Source organism: Haemaphysalis longicornis, unplaced genomic scaffold, assembly GCF_048455015.1.
Source record: "Haemaphysalis longicornis isolate Haplotype H1 unplaced genomic scaffold, Haemaphysalis longicornis Haplotype H1 scaffold_9, whole genome shotgun sequence".
Classification (NCBI taxonomy): domain Eukaryota; kingdom Metazoa; phylum Arthropoda; class Arachnida; order Ixodida; family Ixodidae; genus Haemaphysalis; species Haemaphysalis longicornis.
The window spans coordinates 24,249,391-24,266,945 of record NW_027526460.1 but is presented as its reverse complement, the minus strand read 5'-3'; the positions used below and the strand labels follow the sequence as shown (position 1 = coordinate 24,266,945).

The 17,555-nt window shown below is 48.5% G+C and overlaps 1 protein-coding gene across 1 annotated transcript in view; it reads left to right on the top strand.

Moving 5' to 3' along the window:
- The first annotated feature begins 7,353 nt into the window (after positions 1 to 7,353).
- LOC144153110 (uncharacterized) overlaps positions 7,354 to 17,555 on the top strand; it is a 29,823-nt gene continuing 19,621 nt past the window's right edge. The window contains exon 1 of the mRNA XM_077684769.1: positions 7,354 to 8,585. Coding sequence (XP_077540895.1) covers positions 7,542 to 8,585 — 1,044 coding nt within the window. The 5' untranslated portion in view covers positions 7,354 to 7,541. The remainder of the gene's footprint in view (positions 8,586 to 17,555) is intronic.

The following is a 17,555-nucleotide window of genomic DNA, read 5'->3' as shown; positions in this document are numbered from 1 at the left end:
GGCGTGGATAATTTACCCGCTCGATAGTTGGATGCGGCTGCAAAAATTGCAATATTGTTAGTAGCGTTTGATCAAGCCAAGGGTATATCTCTCAAGAGACTTATTTGTCAGAGATTTTTGTAAAGTTTCATAAAATACAAACGAGACAAAATGCTGGCCCTGTTGTTTTTTTTTTTTTTTTTTTTTTTTTTGTCTTCAGACGTGACAAGAAGCCAGGTTGCAAGCCAGGCCAAGTAAGAAAGTAATACCGTCAGCCTCCATGCCGTCAGCTGTTATGGCTACAGTGAACTAGAATGCTTGGGTATTATGGCGGCCGGATTGGCGAATCGGCATTCGAGCGACAGTTTTCCCTCTAGAATAATTAGTATGAAACTCTATGAACTGGCATACCTGAAGCACGACCACTGTCATCACTTGCCGTGCTTGTATGCTATGACAGGCCCCTCCCCCCAAGGGAGTAAGCGTCGCAACTGGGTAACTACACAACGCGACCAGAAAATATTTTTTTGTAGCGTGAGCAACACTGGCTGAGGTTGACCAGTTTCGCGAGGCTCCTGGAAAGCCGTGCTGCGCAAGCGCGGCACGTGGCGGCCCGGTCCACTTGATCACACGAGGGGTGGCCGGGTGTGGAACCGATGGCTCGTGCGTCGCAGCAACACCGGCGTGCACCTGTGGAACCACACCCCATGCGTCCAGCATCTTCGCCGACCTCCATTCCGCACGTGGCCGCCCGGTCCAGTTGATGATCATGCGAGGGGTTGCCGGGTGTGGAACCGATGGCTCGTGCGTCGCCGCAACACCGGCGTGCGCCTGTGGAACCAGCTTAGCTCTGGGGCGATTGGTGACGCTGCGCCGGAGCCGCTTGATAAATATACATGTGTCACATAATGCGTATACCGTGTGTGTGTGTCATTGAAGCAGCAATAAGCAAGATAATCAAGCTAATCCTAGACTACCAGCCAAGCTAAGAATAACCAGCTGAACCTTAACTCACGCTACGTATATCCTGGCCGAGCTAAGCCACTGCTATTTTTTTTACGGAACGTGGTGTCGTCACTGGTGCCAGAAGAAAAAAAAACAAATAAAGCAGACTTCATAATCTAGTGAATGCAAAAGCATAAATGTACGATTTCGGAATGCATATTATTTCGAAACACATGCCGGTATTTTGGGCACTGCCCTAGCGTCTCGAGTATATATCCAGAGAAACTTGCGCCGCTAGGTGAGACAGCGGTGTGAGTGCGATGTCCAGCGCGGGGTGGGCTGAAATAATCGCCATCTCTCTTTTCTTTTGTCAGTGCCTATCCTGCTGACCAGACCATCGGATAAAATGCAGCATTGTTCTGTGAACTAGACCTCAGGGTAATGTTCAGCTTTATCCTGTGGACCGTACCACGGTGTAGCTCGGCCTCATTCCTATAAACTGACCTAAGAATGCCAAACCACCCTTATTTACAAAAACATGCGGAGAATTGACTTGAGAGAACGTTTTACAGTAAAAAATTCATTTTGGAGAAGAAATCGTAAACACTGCTGGGGCATGAAAGCAGGCCGTCAGTGCCAAAATGCGAGAATACCCCTGCGCCACGGATGCCAACTAGCAGGGACGTTTTATCAGTAGCTCAAATTGGAACACCACCACATGATTTCGCACACAGAGTGATGCTAAACATTATTCTGCGGTCCGGAGCACAGAATGCGCAGTGCGTTGTATTTCCGCCTCGCTGGCTCCCGAGGTTGGCCATAGCCTCCTCTATAACTTTTAGAGGAGGCTATGGGTTGGCGCTCAGGTAGTTTCTTTTTTCTGGCACAGGATGGCGCTGTCGGCAATGGTCCCAGTGACATTTCGAGGATCTTTCTCACTCCCATAGCAAAGAGCAGCGCACCGAAATCAAAACTCTCCCACTGCCCAAGAACATAGACCCTACAATTCGCCATGAGAGAAGACAGGCGAGAATTAAATATCTCAGGAGGAAATTTCAACACCACGCCAACACAGTCTACACTAATGCAAGCCTAGGAGACCACTCAAACTCTACGGTGTTTGTAGTAGACTGCATACCAAGGCGACCTGCAGTACTGCCTCACAATGATAAATATTAGCATCGAGGAGGCCTAAACCGGCGCCATTCTCCTGGCAAAGGAGAAGAGAATAATCGAGGACTGAACATCATTTCAGACTCCAAGGGAGCCATAATGAACATCACGGCCGGAAGAATCCCGAGGCAGTTATAACACATTCTTCCTACGAAACGGACGAAAACCCACAGTCTAAAATGGTGTCCAGGGCACGAGAAGCTGGAGGGTATTGAGGCGGCAAACAGGGCGACGAGAGCCCTAGCTTGCCGCGCCCTACACGACCACTCATACCACTCTCCACCACCAGAACGATACGGCGAACAGCTTACCAAGCTCAGACAGAGCAGGCAGGCAAGGAGCTCAACACCCACGATTCGCAGACACTATGCGAATACGAACAACCCCTTCACTCACAAGTCACGTTTAGCACTAATGTTTCCAAATAACATATGAGACCACTGCAAGCGACGCAAAGTCCACGCTTTCCCACGCAACCTTGTAGTGCCGGACCATATGGTGCCAGACTAACCACACCAACCCTACTACCGTACTAGAGACATGGGAGGCAGCTCCGGCTGGTTCCGCCTAACAGGAATAGGTAAACTTGGTCCGAAAAGCAAGGCAGGGTGCTGTTGATTAAGGATTCCTGATCATGGCCCCCCACCCACACGTCTCCCTCTAATCATTCTAACCTTCCGTTCGCACATTTTCTAAAATAAAGCTTTTCCAATGTTACCAGCAGCGTCTGTTTTGTCATTTTATAACGACGAAGAAAGGTTGTTTGAGGGGCTGAGTTCTCACATAGAAACTATATCTTGCACCCTGAACAAAATGCAACAGTTCAACCTACAATGCAGCGCATAGCTAATATAGTTTCTACGTGTTTGTAAAAGAAAAAAAACTTGTAGAAAAAAAGAAGAAAAGGCAACACAAAAAGAGGTATACAGGACAATGAGTGGACTGATATTCGAGAACACTTTTACTCGGGCTTGACACTGACAGTCTAATCCACTGAAGGAGCTTGACTGCGTATAATCCATTTCACTGAACATCAGTGTGGTTTTTCTTCCGGGTAACAGCTACGCCACGAAGACGTTCGTTTATACAATCAGGAGCCGTTCTAAGGCAACACTTACTCTAAGAAGATTAAACAGGGTTCGCATATAAAATAGGTGGCGTTTTTTTTTTCGTTTCTTTGGAGATCAGAGAAAACTTTTCAGAGGGGTGCTTCGGGAAGTTGCGGTATGACACTTGGGCCAGGGATTAGGTCAAGCGTTAATTAAACTACACCGAGCTAATACTTACTCACCCTAAGCAATCTACAATGTCCGCATAAAAATTGAAGTCTTCGAATTTTCTCACGGAACCTGCATTACCTAAAAGTGTGTGGAAGCATATGCTAATGTAAGACTTCAAAGCATGCACAAAAACGAAAATGGGGATAAGTTCGGATTTTATATATTGCGTTCCCCGCGTTTCTAACGCATTTTTATCAATATTTTTAGAAACGTGCTTAGCCAATTACTGTGCCGCGTAAATTTCACGAGCGTTTGAGGCGCTATTCACTAAGATGCAAATAAGGGCAGTGTCATCTCATTACCAAAACAGCGTGGGCGTCGAAGCATGAGGGGGTGTTGTGAAGGGCTAAGTTTATACCGAAGATGCTAGTATTATTCGCCGCGAGATCGACATGTAGGTGGCGACAGCTCGCGCTGCTAGTGTGGATGCTCCGCTGAGCGGCCCGTAAGAATGCACTGTGGTCGCGCTTCGTGCCTTTTTCCCGCCGTATGTGCGCACGAAAGGCGCAAACAAGAGTGGTATGCTGTAGTTCGGTTCCTCAACGTTCAAGGCATAGCATGGAAGCGGCAGTAAGTTTTCATTACTACGCAAAAAAAAAAAAAAAAAAACCTACGACCCATGGGGAATCTCAGAATGGCTGTAATAGTGACAATGAACTTGTACGCCGTGGCTCGTAGCAAGCTCGGTCTTTCCACACTATGGCTTTGAGCCTGCAATAAAAGCATAAGCAGAAACAAATCATGAAGCCTCGTTCTCTGAAATTCAGTTTACAAAGGCAATCTCAATCGCTTTCACTGGTAGCATGACGCATTCTTGCATTTATGGGATGCCCTGAAATGGTAACACCACCTACCTGCCCCGACATTCTTTTTAAGAGCTTATGATATTTTTTGTGTGTTCGAAAGGAAACATAAAATTACTGAATTTCGATCAGCGCAGAGATATAAATATAACCGCTCTAACGGGTCTTTTAAATGAAATTTCAGCGACTCTGAAGGAAGGTTTGATGAATAACGGTGTCGGATCCCTATTTACGGTGAAAAAGCAGTACTTCAACACCTATTTCCAAAACTGATTAACGCCCCCCCCCCCCCCCCCCCCACCCCCTTTGGTCCTAGATTGACCAAGAATTGTGGCTCGCCTTTTTCGAAATTGTATTGAAAGCAAGCATTGTGATAAAAAATTAAAAAAAGAAAAACACCAGCGAGCCATGGTACACACCCCTCACACATGTGGGCAACATCCTGCATTATATTACGCGATTTTTCCTCTTTCTTTAAACTTAGGTCTACCTTAAGAGGTTAAGACGTGACCATATCAGGCGTTTGGTTATGTCGAGTGAGACCCATTTCTGGACAAGGTGATTCATGTTGGGATTTGAAAATGTTATACAGTGTAGCCCGGTTATAACGAAGCAAGCGGGAATCTGAAATTTCTTCGCTATAACCGCTTTTTCGCTATATCTGGACTAATATAAGACCGCTATAATTGGGACGGGAAATCAAGATCACTTCGTTATAACCGCTATATCGCTGTAAGTGGGTTCGTTATAAATGGGCTACACTGTATACGAAAATGACACACGAAATGCCACATGACAGACGCAAACTCACAACTGCTTAATTTTACCGAGAAATCCCACCTAAATACTCTTGTACATATAGAAATGTATTTTAAATAATACGCAAAATTAGCAACTCAGTATAAACAACGACTGTCCAAAAATGGTATTTAATTTAGAAAAGGTACGGAAGAGCACGATCACACAGGCGCTTGCGGGTGTAAAATACGCCCACGGTAATGTATGGGCGATAGCGCACGGGGCGTGGGCAGTGTAATTGTTTTTGTTTGTTTCTTCTTTCTATAAGGAAACAGCGCAATTTTACAAGGTTGTGGCAAATGCACGGGTATGCACAGGTCTTGTCGCTTCTTACCCGTTTCGCGTACTAAACTTTTATCCTTTAAATAATCCCCACGCCACCTTCAAAAAGCACCCTTTGACGTTCCCAAAACGGCAGACGGCTGCACTCAATAATACGAAAAGTGCAATGTGTGGAAGGAATGTTTATAACACGTTTCACACTCAAGCGGTGACCACGGCGAAGATGTTTCGTGGAATTAAACCAGTGCATTAACCCGCAACGGCCGCTGATTATTGCGTTTCTAGAGGAAATGAGCAAGCAGAGGTAACTTTGAATTCTGAAAACTTATTATTCTTGAAGGAAAGGAACGAATTCATTAGATGTATGTTTTCTCTTCCAGGCGATGTATTTTTTTTTTAATATTGCTTTCTGCGAAAACTTATTTCACACTTTCCAAAAGTTTCTATCATAACAAGCGAATCACGAAAATAAGTCCACACTAAAGTGTTCGGTAAACAACTCAAGTGTAACATAACGCAATCACAAACTTCTAGCCCGAATGGGGTGTTTAAACATTTAGGCGGCACAAAGCGCCACTTAATAAATTATCCGTTTTCGCAGTGTTTCCATCCCGCTTTTGTCGGCCCTGCTTTCCTTCTGCAGTTATAAATTTTCTTTTCTCATTTGTTTTAAGCCCGGTAGTGGGTCGTAAAAGGGTTCAATCCATCCGATGCCTAATTGAAGGAGACGTCCCCCGTTATCCTACAAGATGGACCGTTTATTATTGGATTGTGAAATAATTTGTATGAGGGTTGACGTGAAAGGCCCTGGCTTGCCGCAGGGTGACAAATTACAGCGGTTTCAGCTCTCATCTCGCCGTCTTACGCGATAGAGGGCCGCTATAGCGCCTCAATGTTGCCAGTGTTTTCGGCTAATCTCCTTGGGTTCCCGCCGCTGGTATGTTCCGTGTTAGGGGGTAATGACGACTCAAATTATAAGTATTGAAGGCTTAGCAGCAACGCCAGATGTAAACTTGCATATAAACGATCTTCCTTCGTTGTTCGCGGGTTTATGTAAGCAGTCTTATACCCGTGCCACACGTACACGAAAATGACTAAGTGCTAATGCCTTAAGTTTCAATGCCAATAATTCGCTGCTACACGCAAAAATCTAATGCCATTCGCTGTAATGTCATATTTTTAGGAGTTCCGCAGATCTCATTCGCCTTCACGAACACCTTAAATCTGGCTACTCTCGAACGCGATGGCCCATCACAAAATGGAACCAACGAAACTCCCAGAACCAGAGTATGGACGCGGAAACTTTGGACATGCAAAGCAAAAGCTTGGCTTAGTCTGGTTCAGTCTTAGTTTCGCTTGGTTAATTTTTGATGAAGCTGTGTTTCTGACCACGGCTCAAAGCCGTACGGTCCCGTGCAACGCTTACAGGAGTAGGCCCGGCCTCGCTTTCATTCTCGGCGAACGCGGCGCTCCTCTTTGCCGGGCGCAAGACGAGTCACGAAGCCCGAGACGACCCAGCGGCGCATGCCTGGGAGGCGGCGGGGTTGGCCGGCTGCCGATCAGCTAAGCGCCCGTAACCGCGGCGGCTAATTTAGCAGAACGACTGAAAATGGGGCCTCGTGCGCAGTGCCGAAAGCGGGCCCGGCGAACCACGCAATGCGCTTAGAGGGGTGTGTTGGCGGGGGTGAGTCTACTGTCAAAAGGTCAACTTGCGCAGCCGCGGCCAAACCACTGGACGAAAGTAGTAAAGCTTTGCTTTTAAAAATGGCGCAGCTTGCACTTAGTGGTGCAAGGCTTGAGAAACCGCAGGGGTGAGGGTAGACCTAGATTATTCGGTTTTTTTTATTTATTTATTTATTTATTTATTTATTTATTTATTTATTTATTTATTTATTTATTTATTTATTTATTTATTTATTTATTTATTTATTTATTTATTTATTTATTTATTTATTTATTTATTTATTTGTTTATTTATTTATTTATTTATTTATTTTGTAAGGGAGATGAATGGTACAGGCGCTAGTGAACAAAACACGATAGTGCGCCAGACTCCGCAGCCGCGAAAGCAGCATCGACAGTGGCAACAAGAAAAAAACCACCGACGACGAAGACGACAGGCGCGCGTCTGTGAACCGGCTCAATCTTGGATAACGGTCATTAAAGGCCTTTCGTCAGCTACCTCGCGTTGAGCAATACATCCCCTTAGAATTGGTGGAGGTTGCTGTGGTCCTGACCTCTCTATACACTGGAACTCCGCTCCCGGACGCTCCCCAGCGCCATGGCTCCTCCTCGCGAGACTGAGCCCCCGGCTGCACCTACTACGACGACCATCATCTGTTCCGGTTCTATTCGTCAGCGGGATCCCCCATTCTTCAATGGCACAGACGAGCAGGACGTGGAAGACTGGCTCGTCACGTACGACAGAGTAAGCGCCCACAACAACTGGGGTGACAACGTGAAGCGGAACAACGTGGAATTTTACCTCACCGGTACGGCCGAGCTTTGGTATGGCAACCACGGAAAGCGATACCCCACGTGGTCGGAATTCAAATCGAGGTTTTCGGAACACTTCGGTCGCCCTTCAGTGCGGAAGCTTCACGCAGAGCAGCGCTTGCGAGAACGAGCGCAGCAGCCCGGTGAGAGCTTCCTCAGTTACATCGAGGAAGTTGTGGATTTGTGCAGGAGGGTGAGCGCCACGATGAGTGACGAGGACACAATTAAGCACATCCTCAAAGGCATTTCAGATGACGCTTTTCAAATGCTGCTGGCGAAGGATCCCCAAACGGTCACCGACGTCATCAACCTGTGCCAGAGCTATGACGAGCTCAGGAGACAGCGAGCTCTTACACGGCGATCTGTTGGCCAGGATGTGTCGAGTTTAACTGCTGGTAGCGACAACACTCTGTCTCCGCGCATTCAGCAGTTCATCCGGGAAGAAGTTGCCCGTCAGCTTTCCCTAGTTCCCTTCACACCGACGTCTGACGCCACCCTTGCCCCTTCGTTGAGAAGTGCTATCCAGCAGCAGGTGGCCGATACCATTCCATGCTCCCGCCAACACGCACCTGTGACCGCTTCGCTCATCGGTGCCGGCATCGCGCAACCCACACCACCTGCTATTCCGCCCACGTACGTGACCTCAGTGCAAACACTACCTGTTGCCGGACCTCTAACCTACGCCGACGCCATCTCCAGGCCCTTTGCCGAAGCCGTCACAAGTCAGCCAATCTTCCCAGTCATGCCGCAACAGCCCACTGAGCTCACAGGAAGACCAACGTATCCCAGCTACCTGCCGATGCCGCCTGTGTTGCAGAGGCCGCCGCGCGTACGGCTTGACCCGTCATCTTCGACCACCGCTTGGCGCACGCCGGACAATCGCCCAATCTGCTTTGTTTGCTTAACTCCCGGACACGTGGCGCGTTACTGCCGCCGCGGGGGGATGCCTGCACGGCAGCCTTCTTGGAACGTGCCGTATGTCTCGCCGCAGTCGATGCCTCGTGCTCCGACCAGTTTTGCCGAGACGACTCCGCCCGCCAACTCGCGTGACACCACCAACCGTCACCCATCCCCGCGACGCCGTTCACTTTCGCCGATGCATCGGCGCCCCTTGCCTCCTGAAGCGGAAAACTAGGCGCCGCAGTTCCGGAGGCAAGAGCTGCGTCATCGTCGAACTGTTCAAGACCTACCTTCTCACCCAATAACGTCGTCGACATTATAATAGACGGAGTCGCCACTCATGCGCTTGTCGACACTGGAGCCGCCGTTTCAGTTATCCGCCTAGAGCTTTGCCGCCGCCTGAAAAAGGTTATGACGCCGCATTTTGGACCACCCTTACGTACTGCTTCAGCACGTTCGATCGAACCAGTAGGTACGTGTACTGCCCGGGTGTTCATCCAAGACGTTCTGTACATTGTTCAGTTCATTGCCCTTTCTTCATGCTCACATGACGTCATCCTGGGATGGGATTTCCTCTCCCGGCACAACGCTATCATTGACTGCGCCCGAGCCGAAGTTGAGTTGTTTTCACCGCTTGATATACCATCAGAAGTTTCTCCAACACCTCTTTCTGTGAAAGTTTCTGTCGCCGACGACACCACTATCCCTTCATGCTCCACCGTCCCTGTGCCCTTGATCTGCCATCTTCCTTCCGACGTCAATGCAATTTTCATGCCGTCGCAATTGTTCTGCCAACGCCGATGTCTGTTGCTTCCTTTCGCCTTGCTCAGTATCCGCGATGGCCAAACCACCCTGTTCGTTTCTAATCCTGGAGCTAGTCCTCGCTCTTTGCTCCGCGGCGAGTGCCTTGGACGCGCCGAGTCAGTGGAGTCCGCCGTTGTCATCGCCGCTTTGGACGACCTGCCGCACGTTGAGGTGACCGGACTCTGCCCACCTCCTGCCACTGCATCTCGGGTATCCCCGGAAGTTTTCGATCGTGCCATCGACGCCGACCTTACGCCGCCCCAACGAGACCAACTGATGAAACTACTGTGTCAATTTCATTCGTCCTTTGACTGTGCGCAGACGTCGCTTGGTCGCTCCACGACGGTCAGCCACCCTATCGACACCGGCTCCCACGCGCCTTTACGCCAGCGACCTTACCGCGTTGCCCCTTCCGAAAGGAGCATAATTGACGAACAAGTGGGTGACATGCTCCAGCGCGGTATCATTCGACAATCGAACAGCCCCTGGGCGTCGCCGGTAGTACTCGTGCGGAAAAAGGACGGCTCCATCCGTTTTTGTGTCGACTACCGTCGCCTAAACAAAATAACTCGCAAGGATGTTTACCCGCTACCACGCATCGACGACGCCCTAGATTGCCTTCAAGGAGCAGAATATTTCTCGTCCCTTGACCTGCGCTCCGGAAGCCGACCACCATCAAAGAGCTTCGTAGCTTCATCGGGCTATGCTCGTATTTCCGCCGCTTTGTGCGTAACTTCGCCTCCATAATCGCGCCATTGACACAACTTCTTGGCAACAAGACGGGTCTTTTGGCATGGTCATCGGCTTGCGACAAGGCCTTTACAACCCTACGTCGCCTCCTCACGTCCCCGCCAATTCTTCGTCATTTCGACCCGTCGGCCCCAACTGAAGTCCACACCGATGCGAGTGGAGTTGGTCTGGGTGCTGTTCTGGCTCAAAGGAAAACCAGGTTTCACGAATACGTGGTCGCCTATGCGAGCCGCACACTCACACCTGCGGAGTCGAATTACTCTGTCACTGAGCGGGAATGCTTGGCAATTGTGTGGGCCCTCTCGAAGTTTCGTCCTTATCTGTATGGCCGACCTTTCGACGTGGTCACCGACCATCATGCGCTTTGTTGGTTGTCGTCCCTGAGAGACCCTTCTGGCCGACTGGCACGTTGGGCACTCCGCCTTCAGGACTTTGACATCCGCGTGGTGTATCGCTCTGGCCGCAAGCACCACGACGCTGACGCCCTCTCCCGGTGTCCGATGTTGCCTGACGAGACGAGTAATTCCCCCTCTGAGTGCTTTGTATCGCTCCTTGACGTGAGTTCCATGCCATCCGAACAGCGAAAAGATCCGTGGGTCATGTCGCTTTGCAACTACCTTTCGAACCCGTCCAACTCGTCGCTACCTCGAGCAATTCGGCGCCAAGCGTCCCACTTCGCTATTCGTGATGGCTTGCTCTACAGACGGAACTACCACCCTAATGGGCGCAAATGGCTGCTCGTCATTCCCCGCCATCTGCGCTCTGAAGTGTGCGACCAGTTTCACAGTGAGCCTCAGTGTGCTCACGCCGGCGTGCTAAAGACCTACGAACGCCTTAGACTGCGATATTACTGGCGTGGTATGTATGGCTTCGTTCGTCGTTATGTTCGCTCTTGCACGGACTGTCAACGGCGCAAGCCACCACCCCCTCGTGCGTCTGGCCCGATGCAGCCTTTGGCGTGCCCGATTCGACCTTTTGACCGGGTAGGAATCGACCTCTACGGACCCCTTCCCTGTACTGCGGCTGGCAATAGGTGGGTCATCGTAGCCGTCGACCACCTGACACGGTTCGCCGAAACCGCTGCGCTGCGTGCCGGTACTGCCGACGCCGTTGCAACATTTCTGCTCAACCGCATCATCTTACGTCACGGCGCTCCTCGTGAACTTCTCAGTGACAGGGGGCGTGTCTTTCTTTCTGACGTCATTGAAGCGCTCCTAAAGGCCTGCCGCATCGTCCACCGCACGACTACTGCATATCACCCGCAGACAAACGGCTTAACGGAACGTTTTAACCGCACCTTGGGAGACATGCTGGCAATGTATGTATCATCCGACCATTCCAACTGGGATATGATTCTCCCATTTGTAACCTACGCCTACAACACTGCCAAGCAAGCCACCACGGGTTTCTCTCCCTTCTTCCTTGTGTATGGACGCGAGCCGTCGTGCCTGCTTGACACGATCCTCCCCTACAGTCCCGACGTGTCTGAAGCCTTGTCAATCTCTGACGTCACCCGACGTGCGGAGGAGTGTCGCCAACTGGCTCGCTCGTTCACGTCAGACGAGCAAGGGCGCCAAAAGTTCCGCCATGATGCGTCGACGCCTACCCCAGAATTTTGTCCGGGTGATCTCGTTTGGCTCTGGGTTCCGGCCACGACTCCTGGGCTGTCGAGCAAGCTCATTTCAAAGTATCACGGACCGTATCGTGTACTCGAACGGACGTCGCCTGTTAATTATGTGGTCGAGCCTCTGACTCCTTCCTCTGACAATCGCTGCCGTGGCCGAGAGACCGTTCACGTCGCACGCCTGAAGCGATACTTCGAACCCGCCATGGTTTCGTGCCCCTAAGTCGCCAGGATGGCTCCTATTCGTCCCGGGGAAATTGTAAGGGAGATGAATGGTACAGGCGCTAGTGAACAAAACACGATAGTGCGCCAGACTCCGCAGCCGCGAAAGCAGCATCGACAGTGGCAACAAGAAAAAAACCACCGACGACGAAGACGACAGGCGCGCGTCTGTGAACCGGCTCAATCTTGGATAACGGTCATTAAAGGCCTTTCGTCAGCTACCTCGCGTTGAGCAATACATCCCCTTAGAATTTATTTGAATACTTCCAATTCACGAAGGAGTGGGGGTTATACAACAAAGAATTAAGCGAAATGTTACAATTGTTGCAAAATGGAGAGTGAAGTTTGCAGGGTCGGTGAGGGATGCGGTGGCAGCGGAAAGGCAGTTCCAGTCTTTGCTTGTTCTGGGAATGAAGCAATCACTGTAGTGGTTTATCCGGCAAAATGGCACACCTACTTTAAAACGATGACCGAAACGAGGTAAAATGTGGGAGGGGGAAGAGAGAAGCTGGATTATAATGATACATTTTATGAAAAAGAGAAAGGCGAGAGGATTTTCGACGAAACGATAAGTCGGTTAGGTTCAGAGTTCTTTTCATGGCTGTGACGCTGGCATGACGCGAATAATTACACAAAATGAAACGGGCTGCGCGGTTTTGAACGGCTTCAAGAGTGAGAGTTAGGGTTACTTGACCGGGGTCCCAGATGGCGCATGCGTATTCCAGTTTAGAGCGTACTAACGTTTTGTAAAGGTTTAGTTTCACTGACATGGGTACAGAAGAAATGTTTCGTCGCAAATAGCCAAGCATGCGGTCAGCATTATTAGTGACGTATTCGACGTGTTTTTGCCAGGATATATTGATAGTAACGTTAAAGGGGCACTGACACAAAAATTTTGCATCTTGTTTTTTTGTTGTTGTAGTTGCGATAAGTAGCTAGTGGCCTACTTATCACCTGTAGAAACCTCATCTGCTTCAGCGTGCGACGGTTGTTTAATTAGACGCATTTTTTAATGCGGCCAGTAGTAGTTTCGGTTTCAGCGGGTGCCGCGAAACGATGGATTTTGTGTGAACAAAGGTCACCACGTGACCGTCGGAGGGATATTACAGAGCAGAGCTGCCGTAGCACTGTCGAATCCGCGTCGGCGGCAGTTACTGCGAATGCCCCACGTACTGGTCCCGTGAGCCGCTTATTAAAACGCGACCGTGGACGTGACGCAGGCGCTGCGAGTGCAAATGCTGCCACGGCTAGAGAACGACGCGCGACGCTCGAGACAGTGGGTGGCAAGACGCGCGCTGGAAGCAGCCGGCCGGTCTGCCTACAGGTCCGCCTACAGATGTGTTCGGCTTAGCACTGCGGCGGATATTCCATTGCCGCTCTCGTAAGCGGTGCAGATGACAATTTTTAATGCAACCCGCCATCGCATCATTAACTTCTTTCTCATATAAGCTGCCATGGTTGGGACTTGGGTCCAATTTCGTGCAGCGGTAACAAGCTATCACTCGAGCTACCTGCGCCGGCCTGGGCCACTTCGCAGGTGTGGCCGCCGCCTGCACAGCGACCATGCGGCTCGCTCAGGGGGCTTTTCGTGTTTCCGGTGCGTTTTCGCGTCCAATGTAAATAAAAAGTAATAAAAATAGAGTGCCTGGAATCGCTGTAGAACTTTGGTCGCGGCCAGCTGCCCAATGAGCCGACGAAATCACGGCGCTTGCGCCGCCAACAATCGGGTCGTTCGTTATCGAGAGCAGAAGCTCCGCCCTCCGATTGGAGAGGCGAACCGGCGAAAAACGCCGGCAGTGAGGGAGCGGCAAACACAAACTCGTGACGTGTTTGGATGTTGTTTATTTACAAAACATCCAGGGTATGTCGATTGCGCGAGGTCCTCTGCTGGCTGCTCGGTTGCGTTTCGCAACACTTTAAAATTGATTTTAAATATGTTCTAGGCTGTATTCACCGCTGATATTTTGCAGATGATTTATGTGTGTTCACACCAATCTATTACCGAAGTTATCTCGCCTTTAAAATTTTGTGTCAGTATCCCTTTAAGCCCAAGATATTTGTACGAGTGCACTGAGGATAAAGGGGTATCATTAAGAAGATACATGCAAGTGTTAGAAGCTGAAGTATTTCTAGATAAACGCATGCTTTTACATTTTGTTGAGTTAAGTTTCATTTGCCAGTCATGACACCAAAGAGACACGTTATCTAAGTCAGTCTGAAGACTGATAGAATCAGTTGAGTTAGTGATTTTAGAATACAGCACACAATAGTCAGCACATAATTTAATGGTTGAAAACTTAACACAGTTAGGAAGGTCATTTTATAAATAAAAAATAACAATGGACCTAACACAGAGCCCTGCGGGACACCTGATGTTACGGCAGAGATATCAGAAGAACAGTTGTTAGCCGCGACATATTGCGACCTGTTAGAAAGAGGATTTAATCCAACCGAGCACATTAGGGTCAATGTTCAATTTACTAGTTTGAAGAGGAGAAGTTCATGACAAACGGTATCGAACGCCTTATTACATTCAAAGAAAATTCAGTCAGTGTCGTAACCTTCGTCAGAATTGGCAAACAGATCGTTAGTGAAAGATACTAGTTGGGTTTCGCATGAAAATGTTCTCCTGAAGCCGTGTTAGGAAGGATGAAAAAAAGAAATTTGTTTCAAGAAAGTTTATCAGATGAGAGAAAAGAATATGTTCGAGTAGCTTACAGGAAATGCTTGTGAGGGATATGGGTCTATAATTTTCTGGAAAATGCGGGTTACCTGACGGGAACCACCTTTCCGGAATTCCAATCAGCGGGTAGCGAAGAACACTGTGATGACTGATGACAAAGTTTAGCGAGGACTATGGATGAATACACTTCTGTTAATTCCAACATCTTAGAGCAAATTTCATCGGGGCCTGCGGACGACGAGATTTTTAAACCCTGATTAGCTTTGTTAAGCCAATTCAGCCTACAAAAATTGGTTCCATGGGCGGAAAACCGGCATTGGGTGCATGGGGATAAAATAAAGGGGCTGCGTTTTGAAACGCTGAAGAAAAAACATTATTTAGAACCATGCAGCATTGATCAGGTGATACAAGCAGGTCAGAACATGTTAATTGAATAATCGATTCGGATGCGCCTTTCATTATGCTCTAAAATTTGTGGGGATTCGTCTGAAGAAGAGCGGGCAGTGTGGAATTAAATATTTTTGCGCTGCTAGCAGCGTCGTTATATTCCTTGTTTACACTATAATACTCAGACCAACGGCTGGGGAGGTTAGAACGTTTAGCGCTTCGGAACAGACGCTTCTTTTTGATGCGGAGCCGCCGTAAAGTGTAACTAAACCAAGGAGAGCGAGGGTCAGTGCGAATTTTTCTGGTGGGTACATGTTCATTGAGCAAAGATAATAATTTGTTTTTGTAAAGCAACCAGTTATCCTTGACAGATCGTTCTTCGTAGTTAGTTATGAATTCCTCTGTGAAACGTTCCATTTCTGCTGTAATTAGTGCCGTGTTGGCACGTGAATAATCACGAATAATTTTGAACACCTTAGATCTCGAGGGGCGGCGAGCTTGCGCGGTGAAATGTAGCAACATGTGATCACTTAGTCCATCGAGATATGTGATCGAAGAAACGAGATTAGGTGATGCGTAAGTACGAGATCTAGAGTGTTAGAACAGGTTGAAGTTGACCGCGTGGGCTCAAGAAGAAGTGCTAAGTTTTGCAAAGGTTTTCTAGGATTTGCGAAGTTTTGTTAGGTTTTACGACATACTTGCTAGGCTAGGCTAAAAGTTGAGGGGTGAGGTCAAGTTTCGCCGAATTTTACAAGGCCGTTCCGGTCGGTCCCCTTTACTGACAGCGGATCCCATGTGGGAAGAAGCTAGGCCTAACCCCCGCTCGACTGTTTCTACAGCTTGCACCACTAGAGCAAGCTGTAAAGCCCAAGAAAGACTATCACCTTTAAAAAGGTATAGTAAGGGGTGCGCATACGCATATGACCCTTGTGTTCACACTCGAGCAGTCGCGAAAGCCGGCTTCACTGTTATAATACCCTATCTGCGGTGGAGCACTCTCCACAGGTGGCGCAGTTCTTTTTCTTGGTATTTTTTTGCTACAGCTACCGAACTTAGCTCAAGCCTAAACAGCTCCGCTGGGAATAAATTACTCCCATTCATAATGTTTTAAACATCGCGATGTACAAAAAATCCCTTAGTTTGTAGTAAATGTTCAGTCCACCCGTGTACACGGGTATCAAATACCTCAAGTTGGAGGTCTTTTACATATTTTCTTGGTTTCCAACACCCTGATTTGTAGCTTTACACCCTTGTGGGAAAAACGCTGTTGAAATAATTAACCCCCTTCTTGGTAGGTGTTGAAATGGTGTGGAATAGGTGTCTTATTTAATAAAATTATCTGACTTATTGAACATAATAACCACCTCACGATTAAAAAGCTTATGCAAATCCGCGTGCTGACTTGTATACGCTCACACTAAAATGCATAATTTCAAAATTAGCGCTAAATGATTTTTGCGACAAGCCCACCGACTGTATCAGAGAACTTTCCTGTGCTGGCAATAATAGCAGGAGCAGATATATTACTAAGTATGTACTCGCTCTCCCCATGCATGTCATTGGTTTTCATGCGCAATTCATTTGTCGTCACTCTTGCGCGTGTTGAATGCGTCTGTATATGCTGCCCGCTCAGCCGATCCACATTGTCACGCGTAGCTGCGCTGCCCACGCCCTTATTTTAGGGAGTTGAGCGACCTTACACCCTTATTTTAGGGTGTTCACAAGCACACCCTTTTTTCTTCCTTAAACTCTTTCTTAGCCAAAACACCTTTTAATGGTGTGCGCCATGAGAGAAGATTTTTACACCCTTCTCGGCCAAAATTGGAGTAAAAAAGTTTAGCGTGTAGCTTTGCATTCGGCCGCGAGTTATGGCGGTGATAGTGGCAGGGCTATAGCCTTGCCTTCGGCGTCGAGTTATGGCGGTGAAATTGGCAAATGTACAGTCTTACCTTCTGCAGCGAATTATGGCGATGAAAATGGCCTTACCTTCGACGGCGAGTTATGGCTCTGATAGTTGCATAGCTATAGCAAGGACTCTGCTATAGCCTTGCGTTCGGCGGCGAGTTATGGCTGCGAAAATTGCAAGGGTATAGCCCAGTGATTTCACTACACACTCTCTCACTCTCTAGGGGGGATGGGAGTATACGACTTCCCTTGTTTTTCTGAAGGCACCCGCTTAGTTCGAAACGAGTTCGTAACCACAGCCACGGTCAAAGCCACGGTCGCGTGCTCCTTTTCGGCCCTCAACAGAATTTTGTCGTCAGAAAGAAGCCAACTTTTGCTTAACCCTGTAAATGAGTTGATAAGCATCCCCATGGAAGGTTGACAGCAAGAAACCCAGGTGGATGCAAATGTTAGGAGTGTGGTTAAGAGTGCACAAGTATAATCCTGGCGGTTTAGTTTTTTTTTTTTTTTTTGCTTCAGTTGAT